Consider the following 19,293-nt stretch of genomic DNA (forward strand, 5'->3'; position numbering starts at 1 on the left):
CTGGATAAATCAGGTCTCTTACAGAAAATGAGACCAAAGGGAAGAAGGGGCCTGTCTCTGGATCACCTTCAAAAGCTGGGTGTGAAAGGGGCCTGTGTCTGGATCACCTTCGAAAAGTTGGGTGTGAAAAGAATGATGCAGGGCAAAGGGCTGCAAGGAGAGGGAGGAAGGGAGGGAGAGGGAGAGAGGGGGAGAGAATAGGAGGAGCCTAGTTGCTCTGTAGAGCCTAGGAATGAAATCAGTTGGAAGGGAGCCCCCAGGTCCCACATCCAAATGTGTCACCACCAAGTGCCCAGAGGCCAAAAAGCCTGGCTCAGTCTGTAAAGAACTGGAAATTTTTCCAACCCTGAAGCCCCAGAATGAGAACAACCAGCTTCCCCTTCTTTTCCACCAGTTATTTCAGAGACTCTACTGGTAGAACCCCACCTTCAGCTCTGATTGCCAATGTTGCTTTTGTTTAACACGGGTGAAAAAGTATAGAGATCTGAAGATAGGTAAAGTTGTACTGTAGAGTGGAAGAGAAAAATCTGAGAAGTGGCCCAAATCCTCACCAATAGCTCTGCAACTAAGACGAGGCCTTCACCAACTAGGATTGGAATGGTGGGGTTCAAATGAAATAATTTATGTGAACTCATTGAGCCCAGCCCAGTCCCTTGGGACCAAATAAATGTATTTGTTCTTTCTCTATGGTAGATATTGTCCTTTGTGTGTGTATGGAGGGAGTGACCTCCATATTGAACTTATACTTTCTGTGACTGCCCCATGAGATTCATCACCTCCACTCCTACCATCCTAGTCCCAACCTTTCCTCCTAAATGGCCTTCCTGCTTTGACTCCTGCCTACTACAGTTTATTCTTTACATAGTAGCAAGAGTGATCTTTTAAAAAATATAAATTGTATCTTGTCACTTTTCTGTTTAAAACTCTTCAAATGCCCCCACTACATTTGAGTAGAATTTAAACACTTTACCATGGGTAACTGGGCCCTAACATGACCTGCACCCTGCTGATTTCATCTCCTATCACTCTTCCTATGGCCCACTTTGCTGAAGCCACCCTGACCTTTGTTTCTGAACGCACCAAGACTGTTCCCTCCTCAGGGCTTTTGTACTAGCTATTCCCTCTGCCTAGAATACCACCTGTTCTCCTTACCTGTCACGGAGGTCTTGTCTGATGGCCCAAACTAAATTAGCTCCGCCTCCCACCCCCCATCACTCTATTTCATTTGCTTCGTAGCAAATGGGAATGATACTAACTCAGTCAGTCTTGTCTATTATTTGTTTACTTATTTATTGTCTGTTTTCCCCGCAACAACACAGTCCCTGAAGTGGCACTGTGTCTATCTGGTCTATCACTGAATCCCTAGGGCCAAGCAGAGCCTGGCACATAGTAGATCTCTAATATTCGTTGGATGAATGATCTTTTCAAATCCTAACAGTCTGGTGAGGTCTGTGAGAAAACCGAAGGTCCCGGCCGATTCAGGATTAGAGTCCTGGCCTGTCCGAACGTAGACTTCGTCTTCCTTCCCAGGGTACCTCGCCCCTTTCCATAGTGCCCCATCTCTCCCGACCTTTTTCACACACTTTATCCTCCTCTCCAGGGAGGGCAGGTCGGACTTCCAGTTCCTTCTCAGAGCCTCGTGCAGACCCTCAAAGTCCTCCCACATTTCGGGGGCTCAGAGACGCCGCCCTGTTCTCAAAACGGACCCCGCCGGGTGCACGCACTCCCCTCCCCGGGCCCCCAAACAGGGGCTGAGAAGAGCCCCGCAATGTCTACGGTAAAACGGGGCGGGCCCCAAAACCCACCGGCAGTAACGGTTCAGCGCCTTCACTCTGTCCCACTCCCTGGCTAGGGACCCCCAGGGCCTAGTGGGGGCGAGTTGGAAGCTCCAGGCATCAAGGTCAATGAGGACATCCCGGGCCGAATTGGGGATGGGCCACCTTCGCGCAGCAGAACCTTTCTTCATCGGGCCTCGTTCGCCGGCCGGTCTGCTTTGGAAGAGACACCCCACTTGACCGTCCCCCGCTCGCACCCTCCCCGTCTCAGCCCTGTCTGCAGAGGCCCGCCTTCCTCCCCGTCCAGAGCCCAGGGGTTGCTGTGGCCGCAGCGTTCCGCCTCTCTCTGGGGGCCTCCCCAGGCGTGGACCTCTGAAGCTATCGACAGCGTCTGGCTCTTCTGAGCTCCAGTGGGCGAGGGCCTGCAGGTTTCCTCCAGCTGGGGAGGACGCAGAGCGGAGGCGGAGGCAGAAGCAGTTTCAGGCCCTAGGCCCGGCGGGCTGGGTCGGGTGAAGCGCGGCCATCATTCGCCATCCAGGGCGCGCGCGGCCCTCCTGGGACCTCGCCGGCGACCCGTAGCTCGGGCACGCGCCTGTCGCAGCCCGCAGGAAGGAGGGGTCCAGCCTGAGGCCGGGCCACCATGGAGATCCCCTCGGCCCAGGGCCGGCGTCTGGGGCCTTGGGGGCGGCCCTGAGGCCCTGACCGCCCTCCTCCCTGCCCGGCCTGGATCGCTGACCTGCCCCACGCGGCATTCGGCCACCTCTGCGTCTCCGCCCTCCCCTGGCCGCGCTGCTGCCTGGGCGCGGCGGCGGCGGCGGCGGCGCCCTGTTGAATGGGCTGTGAGGGCCCAGGTTTGAAGCGCTGGCGAACGCGGCCTCCAGGGGCGCAAGGCAGCAGCAGCGGTGGCGACCAAACGGGTGTTGGAGTTGGCAGCGGCCATGGAGGGCCTGGCTGGCTATGTATACAAGGCGGCCAGCGAGGGCAAGGTGCTGACTCTGGCCGCCTTGCTTCTCAACCGGTCTGAAAGCGACATCCGCTATCTGCTTGGCTATGTCAGCCAGCAGGGAGGGCAGCGCTCCACGCCCCTCATCATCGCAGCCCGCAATGGGCACGCCAAGGTGGTGCGCTTGCTGTTAGAACATTACCGGGTGCAGACTCAGCAGACTGGCACTGTCCGCTTCGACGGGTAGGTACATCCCAACTCCAGCCTCCTCTCTAACGCGCGCGGACCCACCACTTTATGGTTCTTCCCCTCCCTCTCTCTCGCTTCATGGAGGTATCACTTCTCCCATTTTGTACCTCCTGACCTGCCTCATTAATGCCCACTTCATCTTCTAGGGCGAATACTCCATCCCATGTTTTGCTGCTCATCCTCATTGGCCCCTACCCCTTATTCCCTCCATAGGTAAATAGCCACACCCTTCGTCTTGATACCTAATAGGTATTCTGTATTCTTTACTAGATAGTTTGTGAAGAAGCAGTATGGAGGAGGTAGCAGCCTTTTCAGGTTTTCACTTTATCAGTACTGGGGTTGTAACCGAGATCAGAAATTAACGAGGTCAGCAATTAACGTTGAAGACCTTTGTTTGATGAGTTATTTGGCCACCCAGTTTTTACCCCTTCACGTGAGTGTCCGATAAAGCCCCTTAGTGGGTTGTGGGACCTTAATGTCAAAATAAGCCCCTAGAACCAGCAGCAGTCGCAGCCTCTTGAGGGGTTGTCACGCAGCCAGGCTTCCCAAGACATGATTCCGACTCTTACACATTGCTGGGGGTAGATATGTTGGCTGCGAAAATGGCACTGGACCTGGTGTAGGACGAGGTGATGCCATTGTTAAATTACATGTTATTCTGTGATGTTGTGGGGAAGCTTGATGATATACTGTTATTCCAGGTGGGGAGTTCAAAAATTCATATTGTCAGAGTTAAAACTTGCCCTTTAGGTTTAATTGTACATATTTTGGGGTATGATAGAGTTGAATGCAGAATTGTCAGGTTTGACATTATCTTTTCTGTGCTGGATGGTTATAACCTGTTTTACAGATTACAACTGCATGAAGATGCATTAATTGTTTTTGTTTTTGTTGACTTGCACCAGTACATAAGCTATTCTCCAGCATTTTCTTCTTTTGAGATAGATGTCGTCCTAGCATAAGTATACGTATCTTTAGTTTCGGTGATTGAAAACTGCTTGGTTAAAACCTGATGGAAAAAACAATTCCTCTTGAAGATGACTAGGGCATTGTTGAATTTTGGTTGATTCTTTTTGTAGGTTGAAATAATAAGAGCTTTTTCTTCTGTTTTAGATGAAAGGAAAATATTTCAGGGTATTACATTTTACTGAAATGATAGCCCACGGGTGGTGGTTAACCTCTGGTACCACCTCTCGAGACGTTAAGGAGATGGTCTTTTTCATATTAATCAAAGATGGCAACCTGATTCTTGTTCATTTTCTTTTACTAGCTTCTATGTCCTTTCTGTAACTCCCTGCATTCCCACAGCCTTTCTTATACGCAGAGGAGGAGTGAAGTAGGATGACCCCTGAACTTCCAGCACCATTCCAGTTGTATAGGCACAAGCATCCATTGAGATATGAATCTCTGCAGTAACAGCTACTGGTTACACTGCTGCTAAGGAGCTTGCTGAGGCCTGTTTTGATTAGGAGAGAATAATGGCAAGAAAATATAGTTTTCTAAAGCATTTGGAAAGGCTTTGCTTATCTTTCTTAACCATCAAAGAGAAGGTTTTTTAAAAAATATTTGTTTATTTGGTTGTGCCGGGTCTTAATTGCGGCATGCATGTGGGATCTAGTTCCCTGACCACGGATTGAACCCAGGCCCCCTGCATTGGGAGCGTAGAGTCTTATCCACTGCGCCACCAGGGAAGTCCTGAGAAAGGTGTTTTGAGGTGGCAATTAAGAGAAACTGAAATGGCTAGGAATGTAGCATTGAGCCTGTGTAGTGGCTTACCTTGCCCAGTATTTTGCACTGGCCAGTGAAATTAAAGGGTTCAATAAGCAAACATATTTTGAACACGTGCTGTGTGCCAGGCTCTGTAGTAGGGATTGGGTTTGCAGAGATGAATGACATACTGTTCCCACTGCAGAGGAAGACAGTCTGGTGCCCTGGGAGGGGGCTGGAGGTGGGGCGTGGTGCATGGCAGAGGTGAGAAATTGATGAAAATGAGTAAGTGTAGATGCCATGCCATTTAGGGTTATAGAAATCTTTTGGACTACTGAGGGAACACAGGGAGAGGAAGTGCTTAGCTTTGCCTGGGAGAATCAGGGAAGACTTCACAGCCGAGGTGATATTTGAGCTCAGTCTTAAAGGTTAGTAGAAAGTGAAGAAGAGGGACGGCAGCATGGTGCTCTTGCAATGACAAATGTTTCAGTGCAGTTTCAGGAAGGGGTTCAAGCCTGGGAAGTTAAGAAAGAGATTGTGGGAGACTAGAGTGAGGTGGAGGCCAGATTTTGATGATCCTTGTGTAAAATATCAAGAGTCAGACTGGTGAGACTGGAATTGCAAGGATTTCTATCATTTAAGATTTTGTGTGAGCCTTCTTCAATCTGTCTTTTTTTGTTTATGGATTATTACAGTTATGGATTTATTAGCTGCTCTGTCAAAGTAGTTTTGTTTTGTTTTGTTTTTTAACTTATTAAATGCCTATGATGGGCCTAGCCCTGGGCCACACAGATAATGTGGAAAATGTAGAAGAAAATGTAAAGTTTCTACTTTCGAGGAGTTTACAGATTAACAAAGGAGAAGAATTGAAATTCATGGCCACCTTTCTGCCCACTCACACCACCCTGTGAGATTATTTTGCAGTTTGTTCCAGTCATTTAGGCATTTCAGAAATAGATGAAGAGAGTGTTACTTGCAAATGTCATGATTTCACTTTACATTCATTCCAGACAGTGTGAAAATGTTAGTCTGAGTGAGGTGTTAATAATATGAAGCTCACTCACCCCTCAGGGACTGGCTTTTGAGAGGTACTTAGCCAACCCCCCTTCTTTAGATTCCACTGGTACTTGAGACCCATGGCCCGAAAGGGACAAACAGGTTCTTTGTGGGCTGAAGTAGATTAGTGTTTCCTAATTTTCAGTAATTTATGTACCATCTTCACAATTTTTTGCCAAATCGTTCACCACCTATCCTGTTATTTGCCTAATATTAAAAAAAAGTCTCACTTCTTAGCTTCATCCTAAGCAACAGTATCTATGTAATTATGGGGTTTGATATGGTACTCTGCGTGTGTGTGTGTGTGTGTGTGTGTGAGAGAGAGAGAGAGAGAGAGAGAGAAAGAGAGAGAGGGATAGAGAGACACATACACATAGACATTAAAATAACTTATTTTAAAAAGCCTATACTCAGCCTAAAAACATCTAGAATACCTTAGAAAACTAAAGTAGATTCATAATAGAGCCTCAAAAGGGGGACGGTGCCACCCACCTAGATGCTGATATTTGAGTCCTTGTACATGTTTTTAGGAGTAACATTTGAGATTATTTTATTTATGGCTTACTGTGTAACGACCAAAATTGACATAGATGAGTGGATAAGAAGAAAATTTGGGACTTCCCTGGTGGCGCAGTGGTTAAGAACCCGCCTGCCAATGCAGGGGGACACAGGTTCAATCCCTGGTCTGGGAAGATCCCACATGCCGCGCAGCAATTAAGACGGTGCGCCACAACTACTGAGCCTGCGCTCTAGAGCCCTCGAGCCACAACTACTGAAGCCTGCGCACCTAGAGCCTATGCTCCGCAACAAAAGAAGCCACCGCAATGAGAAGCCCACCGCAACAAGAATAGCCCCTGCTCACCACAACTAGAGAATGCCTGCGTGCAGCAGCGAAGACCCAACGCAGCCAAAAAGAATAATAAATAAATAAATTTAAAAAAAAAGAAAAATTACATGAATGGGAATGAAAGAAGAACCTTTAGTTGGAGTATGGGAAGCTGTTAAGAATGTTATAGAAATGGAACATAACAAAGGGGAGGTGTCATGTGACCTTGGAGTTCTGTGCTGGTTTGAGTTCTGAGGGCCTGACTGCTGTGTGCCAGAGTTTGTGGGGAACTCTTGTCCTAGAAGAAGTTTGCTGACATGGATGGGAAGGAGAACAGGACCTCTGGGAATTCTGAAGCTTTCTGTTGAGTGCTCTTTTAAAGTCACTGCTAGTACTAAGACTTCTAATAAATGTCCAGGTAGAGGAAAGGCGTAAGGGGCACAGCGTCGTTTGGCTTCATTTAGAAAGTCATTTCCAGGGGCTTCCCTGGTGGCGCAGTGGTTGAGAGTCCGCCTGCCGATGCAGGGGACACGGGTTCGTGCCCCGGTCTGGGAGGATCCCACATGCCACGGAGCAGCTGGGCCCGTGAGCCATGGCCGCTGAGCCTGCGCGTCCGGAGCCTGTGCTCTGCAACGGGAGAGCCCAGGACAGTGAGAGGCCCGCGTACCACACACACACACACAAAAAGTCATTTCCAGTGTATATTTCAAGGAACTACATATGATCTAATACATGATTTTAAGGACTTTGGTTAAAATAAAGTGTTGTCATTTACATTTAATGAATTTTTATTTCTATTTCAAATGCTTGAACCAGACATTTTAATTTCAGATTGAACCAGGAAATACATGAGTTTAGTTTTGTGATCAGAAATGTTATCTTTTATTGTGAAATGTTTACATCATCTGATGCATGCATTTTGTTTAAAAGGTGAATATCAGATTAAAGTTTCTTGATTTTTTTTGGCTGTGTTGGGTCTTTGTTGTTGTGCATGGGCTTTCTCTAGTTGCGGTGAGCCCGGGCTACCGTTTGTTGGGGTGCGTGTGCTTCTCATTGCGGTGGCTTCTTGTTGCAGAGCGTGGGCTCTAGGTGCACAGGCTTCAGTAGTTGCAGTACATGGGCTCCGTAGTTGTGGCTTGCAGGCTCTAGAGTGCAGGCTCAGTAGTTGTGGTGCACGGGCTTAGTTGCTCTGCAGCATGTGGGATCTTCCCGGACCAGGGATCGAACAGTGCCCCCTGCGTTGGCGGGCAGATTCTTACCCACTGTGCCACCAGGGAAGTCCCAAGTTTCTTGATAGCTAGTTTGCATTGCAATTTTAGACTCAATCTAGAAAGATCATTGTTTTATAGTGCTTCTCCCATAGGCATTAATATTGCATTAATTTGATTATATTTTAATTTATTTTCTGTTCATTTTGTTATAAATGTGTTTGGCATTTTGTTTTGAGGCAGTATATATGGCTATAATTTTAGCTGTATTTTATGGACAAAAAATGTCATAGATGTTAGAATTATAATTCCCTTTAATCTGTTTAATGTTTTTATTTAGATGTAGAAATTTAAAAATCACTAAAGCTAATGTTTCTGAAGGATTAGTCACTGTAACACATTCTACAGTGAATATGTTTTGTCATAAACTATTTAAAAATTTTTAATTGTCTCAATAAAAATAGGTAATTGAAACTTTTTTTAGGCTCCAGTCACATCACCATAGGGAAAATGGAAATTATTAGATTACACCAGGAAAAGTATTAAACGATTATAAAAACCAAGTAAGTATATACTTGTAATTTATTTTTTACTCATGTCATTATTTCTGGGAAACTTGAGGCCAGAAAAAATTTTTAATTACTTTTGTCTCTTTTTTTTCCATCTTTAAAATGGGGGTCCTATTTATCTTGTATGGTTATTGCAAGAGTTAAAGATAATGTATGTGAATGCCTATTTTAATGTAACATTTCTTGAGTTTTTACTTCGTTTATGTTCATGTTCTCGGCAAATAACAATTTAATATTCTTAAGGCGTGCAAGGAAACTTTGTAACTATGTAAATATAACTATATGTTAACTATGTATTGATTTTTTGGATAGATTATATTAAGAAGTTTTTTTAAAAAAGCTTTTTAAATGAAACATGTTTGAACAATGACATGTATTGTTTCCTTACATTTGATGCATTATATAGTTTCCAAAGTACTTTTGTATTTTTAATCTCATGTAAGCCTTTTAGTTATATGTCTTTAAAATGGGCGTAATAATAGTATCTACCTTATAGGATTATTGGGAGAAGGTTATTATGAAAATTAAATAAGATATACTATATATTAAGCACTTAATACAGTGCTTGGCACATGGAAATTATTTATTAGCTATTTGTGTTTATTTAAACTTTTTCTTTTAATTGATTTAGAAGTTAAATTATAGTAGTAATGTAGTGCCTCTTTTTTTTTTCGGTACGCGGGCCTCTCACTGTTGTGGCCTCTCCCGCTGAGGAGCACAGGCTCCGGACGCGCAGGCTCAGCGGCCATGGCTCACGGGCCTAGCCGCTCCGCGGCATGTGGCATCTTCCCGGACCGTGGCACGAACCCGCATCCCCTGCATCGGCAGGCGGACTCTCAACCACTGCGCCACCAGGGAAGCCCCTCTTTTTTGTTTTTTAATTATATCTATTTTTAGTTAAGATATAACATCAAGTAAGGTGCATAAATCTTAAGCGTACGTTATAAAATTTTAATTTTTTTACATCCATGTAATCACCTTCTAGATCAATATGCAGAACATTGATGTCACTCTAAAAGTTTCCCTTGCGCCCTTTCTCAGTCAATTCCCCTCCTTTCCCCTCCCAGAAGTTATGATTATTGTGACTTCTATCACCATAGATTAGTTCTGTCTATACTTGAACTTCCTATAAATGGAATCATACAGAGTACTCTTTTCTCTCTGGCTTCTTTTTGCTTAACACAATATCTGTGAGATTCATCCATGGAGTTGCATGTGTCAGTAGTTCTTTTATTTTTTAAATGCTTTGTAGTATTCCATTATATGAATATATGGCAGTTTATCCTGTTGATGGATATTTTGGTTGTTTCTAATGTTCTACTACTATGAATAAAGCCACTATGAACATTTTTGTGTATGTCTTCTGGTGGACATTTGCGTTCATTTCTCTTCAGTATACACCAAGGGGTGGAACTGCTGGGTTGTAGGTTGGTGTATGTTTAATAGTTATTGTCAGCCAACCACCAAAGTGGTTGAACCAAATTATTGTACATTCCCACTAGCAATTTCCATCAGCAATGAGAGAGTTTGAGTTGTTTCACATCCTGGCAGATAATTAATATTGTCATGTCAGTATTATTTATTTCAGCTATTTTGGTGAGTGTGTATTGGTAACTCCTGGTTTTAATTTGCATTTCCCTGGTGAGAGTAATTATCTTGAACATCTTTTCATATGTTTATTGGTTATCTGAATATATACTTCTGAAGTATACTTGTTCAATCTTTTCACCCATTTTTTAGATTGACTTGTTTGCCTTTTTAGTGATTTGTCAGATAAATCGATTGCAAATGTCTTCTGCCAGTGAGTGGATTGCCTGTTCACTTTCTTCACAGTGTCTGTTGATGAAAAGAAGTTTTTAATTTTAATGAAGTCTAATCAATTTTTTTCTTTTATGGTTAGTGCTTTTTTTGAATTATGTTTAAGAAATCATCATCAACTCCAAGGTCATGAAGGTAGTCTATTTTTTTAGAAGCATTTATTGTTTTGCTTTGCATATTATAGGTCTTCACCACTTCTCAAATTTTTGTGCAAACAGTCAAGGTTAATTTTTTCCAAACAGATATCTAGTACCTGCTTCTTCACTATTAAAAAGAACATACTTTCTACCTGAATTTCATTGGAGCTTTTGTCATTAATCTCTGATCCTGTATGTGTGAATCTATTTCTGGAGGGTTTTTTTTTTTTCTTTTTGGGTTGTTGTTTTCTATCGATATATTTATCTATCCTTGTGCCACTGACACACTATCTTAATTACTATATTTTGTCCCACAACTTTATTTTTCTTTCAAGGTTATCTTGGTTGTTCTAGGTCCTTTGCATTTTTTAAATTTATTTATTTTGGGCTGTGTTGGGTCTTCGTTGCTGCGTGTGGGCTTTCTCTAGTTGCAGTGAGCAGGGGCTACTCTTGGTTGCGGCACGCGGGCTTCTTATTGCTGTGGCTTCTCTTGTTGCGGAGCACAGGCTCTAGGTGCACAGGCTTCAGTAGTTGTGCTGCGTGGGCTCAGCAGTTGTGGCTTGTAGGCTCTAGAGCGCAGGCTCAGTAGTTGTGGTGCATGGGCTTAGTTGCTCCGCGGCATGTGGGATCTTCCCGGACCAGGGCTCGAACCCGTGTCCCCTGCATTGGTGGGCGGATTCTTAACCACTGCGCCACCGGCAAAGTCCCCCTTTGCATTTCTATATACATTTTAGAATTGGCTTGTCAATATCTACACATATGTGGATGCATGCACACATTTGTGCATGTGCACACACACACATCCCTGCTGGGATTTTGATTTGGATTGCATTGAATCTGTAGATTATTTTGGGGGAGAATTGACATCTTAACATTATTGAATCTCCTAAACAATAAACATGGAATATTTCTCCATTTCTTAGGGTCTTTATCTCAGGAATGTTTTGTAATTTTCAATGTAGAAGTCTTGTACATTTTTCATTAGATTTACTATCAGATATTGGTATTTTCTGGTGCTGTTGTAAATTGTATATTTTTGACAGTGAAATAAAACTTTTTTTGAACTTTGTTTATAATCATGACAATAAAAATGTAATAAGTGAATTTTAATTAAACTGAATTGTTTGCAAAAGGTACAGTCGGCAACCACTAAAACATTTCAACTGATGTAATGTCTTATTTTCTTGACTCATTCTTTAGTTTAAAAAATCAATTAACAATTAAATGACATTAAAAAATGAAATTTTAAAAAGAAACTTCAGAAGTCTTCAAATTTATTTTGAGGTATGTCTTTCATACGGTAAAATGTACAAATCTTTCATGTACAGTTTGATGAGTTTTTTTCCCCTAAATGTCCACCCATGTAGCCACTACCCAGATCAAAATATAGTACATTTATAGTAGCTTTAAGCCTCATCTGAGTCAATCCTACACTCTCCCCCATAGGTAACCCCATAGGTAACTGTTACTGGGAATGCTTTTGCTTATAAACATTTTGCATCATTATTTGAAATTGAAGAAGTAATTGCTTGCATGTTTATAAAGTGTGTCTTTTATTTTCAGCAGAAGTGATAGATGGTGTTGATAATTGCGGTTAAACTATGATATTTATATTATACCAGGCGGATTGTACTCTTTTTCACTTCAAGGGAGATAGAATTTGACCTGTGTTATAAGGTTGCACCATTCATGTTGGGGCAGTAACTGTTTCTTTCTCACTGCTGTAGTAGAGTATAATACTTATTAGCTTAGATAATCTTAGGGAAAAATTATCTGCTTAAATACTTTTCTTCCTAAAGCAGTTTCTAACACAATGTTAATGCAGAGATTGGGGTGGCTTTCTCACTGGTGTACTGAATGCAACAGTGGTACCTAGGGGGTGCTGGGAGGGAGGAACATGCTGTGCTCCTAAGAGCCAGTGAATCAGCTTGGTGGTCAAGAAGTTACAAAACTCCATACATTTCCTCTTTGTTTTCTGAAATTTACTTTTGCTAGTAGCAAGTCAGTGATTCGTTTTTTTTTTCTTTTTTTAGTTTTTTGTACTTTGGTGATAACAACAGTCGCTAACATTTATTGAGCTCATACTAGGTACAAGTACTATGCCAAGTGCTTTACTTAAATTACCTGATTTTATTTTCAGCCAAACTAATGTTTTGCTAACGCTCTGTAGATTGAGGTTTTGGGTCAGTGTAAATGAATACATCCTTTAAATTTATGTTAGGGCGGGTAACCTCCATTTTCTAACTGTTCGTTCTTTTCATGAATAGGTATGTCATTGATGGTGCCACCGCTCTTTGGTGTGCAGCAGGGGCAGGACATTTTGAAGTTGTTAAGCTTCTAGTCAGTCATGGAGCCAATGTGAACCATACCACAGTAACTAACTCAACCCCCCTACGGGCAGCATGCTTTGATGGCAGATTGGACATTGTGAAATACTTGGTTGAAAATAATGCCAACATCAGCATTGCCAACAAGTATGACAACACCTGCCTAATGATTGCAGCATATAAAGGACACACTGATGTGGTCAGATACCTTTTAGAACAACGTGCTGATCCAAATGCTAAAGCACATTGTGGAGCCACAGCATTGCACTTTGCAGCTGAAGCTGGGCACATAGATATTGTGAAGGAGCTGATAAAATGGCGTGCTGCTATAGTAGTGAACGGCCATGGGATGACGCCATTAAAAGTAGCTGCTGAAAGCTGTAAAGCTGATGTTGTCGAACTGTTGCTCTCTCATGCTGATTGTGACCGAAGAAGTCGGATTGAAGCTTTGGAGCTCTTGGGTGCCTCCTTTGCAAATGACCGTGAGAACTATGACATCATGAAGACATACCACTATTTATATTTAGCTATGTTGGAGAGGTTTCAAGATGGTGATAACATTCTTGAGAAAGAGGTTCTCCCACCAATCCATGCCTATGGGAATAGAACTGAATGTAGAAATCCTCAGGAACTGGAATCCATTCGGCAAGACAGAGATGCTCTTCATATGGAAGGCCTTATAGTTCGGGAACGGATTTTAGGTGCCGACAACATTGATGTTTCCCATCCCATCATTTACAGGGGAGCTGTTTATGCAGATAACATGGAATTCGAACAGTGTATCAAATTGTGGCTTCATGCCCTGCACCTCAGACAGAAAGGTAACCGGAATACCCATAAGGATCTTCTTCGATTTGCCCAAGTTTTTTCACAGATGATACATTTGAATGAAACTGTGAAGGCCCCAGACATAGAATGTGTTTTGAGATGCAGTGTTTTGGAAATAGAACAAAGTATGAACAGAGTAAAAAATATTCCAGATGCTGACGTCCACAGTGCTCTGGACAATTATGAATGTAATCTCTATACTTTTCTGTATTTAGTGTGCATTTCCACCAAAACACAGTGCAGTGAAGAAGATCAGTGCAAAATTAACAAGCAGATCTACAACCTGATTCACCTTGATCCCAGAACTCGTGAAGGTTTCACCTTGCTGCATCTAGCTGTCAACTCGAATACCCCAGTTGATGATTTCCACACCAATGATGTCTGCAGCTTTCCAAATGCGCTTGTCACAAAGCTCCTGCTGGACTGTGGTGCTGAGGTGAATGCTGTGGACAATGAAGGGAACAGTGCCCTTCACATTATCGTTCAGTACAACAGGCCCATCAGTGATTTTTTGACCTTGCACTCTATCATCATTAGCCTAGTTGAAGCTGGCGCTCACACCGACATGACAAATAAACAGAATAAGACTCCGCTAGACAAAAGTACAACTGGGGTATCAGAAATACTACTTAAAACTCAAATGAAGATGAGTCTCAAGTGCCTGGCCGCCCGGGCAGTTCGGGCTAATGACATTAACTACCAAGACCAGATCCCCAGAACTCTTGAAGAGTTTGTTGGATTTCATTAAGTGACTGGATATGTAAAATCATTTAATGTGGTGCTAAAAATGTAAAGGACTTTAATCACAGACAATAGAATTATGTGTTCATGAAATCTGCTTTTCTTTCCACTACCCTTCCTCCCTACTCCTCCTTCCTTAGTTTTGTATTTGGTCTTCTTGCCTCATATGATTACTGATTTCAAATACACTTTAAACAAAACCACATTGTTTAGGTGTAACTATAAGGTGTTTGGATATTGGTCACTTAACTTTCTTTTTTTTTAAGGAATGAATATAAAATATTTTGTTTATGTAACAAGGGCCCTTATGATTTGAAGTTGATAATTAAAAAAAAAAAACTGCCTAGAAAAGTATTTCTGTTAAGCCTGTGTCAGCATGTTATTCTCTGCAGCAGTTTTGAGGATTTCATGAAGAAAAACGAAAAGGAACATTAAAAGTAATGGAATATCTAGATGTTCTGCACATGCCAAACTGCTATAGGTAGTTTTCACTCTTCCATTATTTATGTGAAGAGATCAATGCATTATAACGTCAGGAGGATTTTTAAAAATATAACTGCAGATTAATCTGAAAAATGTGCTAACTTAATAATAGTTATAAATTTATAAAGTTAAATCCATTGAAATTGTTGAATTATGCTGGGTGGTACATACATAGCAGTAATCTTAAAGCAACTTTTCAGAGAATATTGATGAACTATTTGCCTTTGAGCTTGGATTCTAAAATGTGCGGAAGTCTCTGTTTTAATGTAATTAATTTAAATTGCAGCAGTCTGCATTTGACTCAGCTCAGACATGTAAAAATTATGAATGCTGTGTTCTCTCTTAGGAAACAAATTGTCACAATATAGTTGTATGTTCTTCTTTTGTCCCCTTCTCCCTTTCCTCTTGTGCGGTATCTTTTAAAATTGGAAACGACTTTTCCAGAGGGCATTATTTGTGCCTCCCTAAGAAGGTTTTTATGACAGATGAAAAGGAACTGGGATATTTTTAATTTTTTTACTTTATTCAGTCTGTAACAAGTAGAAAAATCACTAGTGTGGTATAGGAAATTCAATGTTTTTGATAATAAAAATAATTCTGAATGCCATTTGGAAAGATTATTTCTGCCTGAGGGCAGCAAATTTTGGAACCACAAAATGTCGCTTATTCCGACAGGCTGTACAGAGGTCTTTATGGGTTTTTTTTGTTTTGTTTTGTTTTAATGGCAACATTGTAAACTGTCAAAGGAATGTTCTGTGATTATCTTTTTTTTTTTTTTTTTTTTTGCGGTACGCGGGCCTCTCACTGTTGTGGCCTCTCCCGTTGTGGAGCACAGGCTCCGGACGCGCAGGCTCAGCGGCCATGGCTCACGGGCCTAGCCGCTCCGCGGCATGTGGGATCTTCCCGGACCGGGGCACGAACCCGTGTCCCCTGCATCGGCAGGCGGACTCTCAACCACTGCGCCACCAGGGAAGCCCTGTGATTATCTTTTAAGCATCACGGAAATTCAAGTAAAGGGTACACACCTATTTCTTTCAATGTTAAAAATGATAAAATAAAATTAGCTATATCTGTATTTTTATCTCTAGTGCCAAATGAATGCCTTAGCTACTCATAGTGCATGGTACTGTAAGTGAAGACCTGCAGCTTTTTTTCTTTAATGAAAAGCATTATAATGATGCAGCAACATCAGATATAAACTAAAAAAAAACCAACAAAAACCACTGGTAAGGTTTCAGTTAACATTTTATGTATGGATATTGCTTTGTGAAGTGTAAGAAAAAGGTTGCAGCCGGATCAGTATAAAACATAATGACTAAGCCAAAATCAGCACCTAGGGCCTTAAATAAAATAGGTACCCCATGAAATGAAACACTCTGAAGGACAGGAGGGAATGGATGGGGGTACTTTAAAAACTTCTTCCCCCAAGAACGCAAGATAATTTTACTGTGCTGTTATACTTCACATGTCTTCTTGCTTCAGTTAGGAATGTTTTGATGGTAAATTCTGTCATAGTAATATATTTCTGTTTTCCTAACCTGAGATTTTTACAAGGAAGGTTTTTTAGGATGGTCTAAAGGGAGGTATTTGAATGAGCCCTAATTTGAAAATTACTGGCCTTGATCTTCCTGGTGTGAATCAGGGAACTACTATACCTTGCTCTTGGCAACTCTCATGAAAGAGAAAATGCTCATCCTCCAGGTGAGTGAATCACGCCTTTTTCACAGCTCAGATCAGACCCTGTATTTTTCAGACTTCAAGGCCTGCTTATTTGACAGTCTGAGGAATAGCTATGATACTTGGTATTTACTTGGTTCCATTATTAATGCATATGATTTTTAAACATCAAAACTTAAAATATCAGATAATGTTGCATGTTTTAAAAACCATTTCATCCCTTTGGCTACCCAGGACGAGAACTATTTTAGATATTACTTACTTATAAAACGAGGATAATGATTATCTGTACATATTCAGACCTCAAAATTTAATGACACTCAGTGTTTTTGAGAAGGGAGGACTGAATGCTGGAGAGAGTAAAATTGCTGATTGAAATGCTGACAAAGCTGGAGAAAGAATTTGAAGACAAGCGGAATGGACTATGAACTTTGATAATGGTAACCGAGATTTTTTTTTTTTTAAACTATAGTATAGCGGTACATTGTGCACTGTATTGCTAAGGATCTAATTCTGTCTTGTAAAACGAATCCAAATATGTATTGTGAAACACCTGTATAAAACCATTCTTGAAACAAGTGATTACATGCCTTTTTTTTTTTTTGGTAGAATTATTTTAAAATCTGTTTAGCCAAACCCTTCCCAAACTTAAGTTTTGTTTTGTTTTGTTTTTTTAAGAAAATAAATAAGAAAGGTGATAGTTCTGTATCTCAGCTGAGAACTCTGGGCTGTTGCCATTTTTTAGCCACTTTTGTCGTTTTGTGTTTATTGTTGGTAGAATTATGCTTTAGATTGTACGTCTTCCTTGATAACATTACAAATTCAATCAAAACTTCTTGGTCTTGCTCAGTAATTGTCATATAAATTTAGTTAACTAGAGGCCCAGGTGGATGAATGCCTGGGCAAACCATGTGAAACCTTGGGTGGGTTTTGCACTTAAGAGTTGGTAAAATTGAACTCTTGAGTTTAGGTAACTATTTAAGTCAAGGAATGGGCAGCAAATCCATCCTTCAACTGATCAGAAAGGAAATTTTGACATAAGAACTCGGACACAACATTATTTTCAGTCTACCCTGGATTGCTCTCTAGTAGGCCACAGTCCAGCTACCTTAAGGTTCTTTGCTGTGGGCACTTCAGACAAACAAAGCAAAAAGCAAACTTTGGTCTTGCTTGTTTCTGGGAAGGGTTTTATTGCATTACCCTGATCATTGATTAATAACTGTAATCATGAGAAACTTAGGCATGATAGCACTGTTTGAAGTAAAATGTGATGTGGGGGCAGCAGCTCCATGAGTGTCAGCTCTGCATTTGGCAAGTGGTTTTGAAAATCAGAATCCCAAGGGAACAGTACCCTGTCACTAGTCTCCATCTCAGCTGAGGCAGCTACTTGAGGAATAAGGCCACTTTAGGTTATTCAAGCAGAAGCATTTCTTTCTGGGGGAAGGGGCAGGGTGAGGAATGAGTTGCTGGACCTTGGATTAGTTTGCTGGTTTTAGAAGCAGCCAGTGATGGAACTAGAAAGTAGATGGATAAAAGTATAAAGGACTTGCTTTTATGGTAGGTTTTCTGTAAAAACCTTAAATGTTCCTTTTCAGGCTAGCCAGATATATCAGTGTACAGATGACTATTCCGTTTCCCTCACTGACTATACTATCACATTAAAATGGGTTAGAGAAAACAAACCTCTGCCTTTTGCTCTATGAAAAGTTATTAGTCCATAAGATTTTAAGCTGTTTGTTGACTCCGACTCTGCAAATGCACAGCCCTGCTCTGGATACCTTCTCTGGAAAGTAGAGAGCTCCTAATGTGTATGGCACATTGCCGAGCTTTCTCATACATTCCTGGCAGACTTGCCCAAATCTTCAGGTGGGCTGGGTTGTACAATACCTTCTACAAATATGGGATCTGAAATAAATACTACATGGATAGTGGTGATATATTAATTTTTAAAACTGTAAAGTAAATGTGGTCTCTAGTCCTAGGTTTGTGGTGTGTTCATTTGTGTTAATATATAGGAAAGGGACACTGACTTGATGGTTATGGGGAGTGTATCTTGATGTGTGTGCAGGGGTGAGAAGTGCTAAATTGTTAACAGCTTTTCATTTAGGGGTGAGTCATGTGGTGAGTGGCCTAATCAGAAAAATGAAGGAGCAAAGATGTAAGCTTCATCCAAGCAATGCACAAGGTTTTGTAACTTTTTTTAATCAGGTGTTGTAAAATTTGTGCATGGCCTTTTTTTGTTGTTGTTGCTTAGTAATTGGTAGAGGAGAAAAGATGAGGGAAAATAACCTCAGCTTCGCTAACCAATCAAGTATATAGCTGGGGAGTAAACTCTGACTGGCTTAACGTGTTGAAAGATCCTATCCTTTATAATATTCACCCCATCCTGCAATCTTCCACGTAGAGGAATTACATTGTTGTATTCTAGTAATTCACTGTGATTTATAACAAACCAGTGATGTCATTCTATTGTGCACTTTTGTCAAACCATTTACATGACTTTAATAAACATAGTGAACTTGCTGACTGCACCAGAGGCCTGTTAGTGATTTATATATTGCATGACATTTTCTATTTGAGTTTGACATGTAGAATCATTTTTAATTTCGTGGTAACTGACAGTCCTAATAGCCCAGCTAATTTGAAACTAACAATATTGCTGTGTAATAGGAAAAAATGGTGTTTGTGTTCAGTAAATGTTTGAAAAAAAAAACTGCCTTGAAGTGTGTGTCTTTATTGTTCAGTGTTGAGATGATCTTTTGTTGAATTCATTTTTAAAAAGTTGTGAAAGTTACATACATGTGCATGGGGAAAAAATTCAGATAGTTAAGAAAAATTCAAATAGTAAAAAAAAAAGTTACTTTTTCATCTCTCTCTGCCTGCCATTTGGACTCTTCAGAGGGTACTCACTAGTTTTTTGAGTAGCTTCCCAGAATTTTATGTGTATAT

At 41.4% G+C, this 19,293-nt stretch overlaps 1 protein-coding gene across 1 annotated transcript; it reads left to right on the plus strand.

Moving 5' to 3' along the window:
- Positions 1 to 1,272: 1,272 nt before the first annotated feature.
- Positions 1,273 to 18,875, plus strand: FEM1B (fem-1 homolog B). The gene is made up of 2 exons (XM_082619357.1): positions 1,273 to 2,961; positions 12,556 to 18,875. Exons 1-2 carry the CDS (start codon positions 2,714 to 2,716, stop codon positions 14,189 to 14,191), a joined length of 1,884 nt encoding a protein of 627 aa, XP_082475483.1. The 5' UTR covers positions 1,273 to 2,713; the 3' UTR covers positions 14,192 to 18,875.
- Positions 18,876 to 19,293: the final 418 nt, after the last annotated feature.

This window comes from Mesoplodon mirus (genome assembly GCF_964341445.2).
Source record: "Mesoplodon mirus genome assembly, chromosome: 4".
NCBI classification, from domain to species: Eukaryota; Metazoa; Chordata; class Mammalia; order Artiodactyla; family Ziphiidae; genus Mesoplodon; species Mesoplodon mirus.

What these genes read in the sequence shown, in the direction of transcription:
- FEM1B (XM_082619357.1), top strand. Translation starts at nt 2,714, where the DNA reads ATGGAGGGCCTGGCTGGCTATGTATACAAGGCGGCCAGCGAGGGCAAG. An exon ending in GGCACTGTCCGCTTCGACGG is followed by an intron (nt 2,962 to 12,555) that starts GTAGGTACATCC and finishes TTTCATGAATAG; the next exon opens with GTATGTCATTGATGGTGCCA.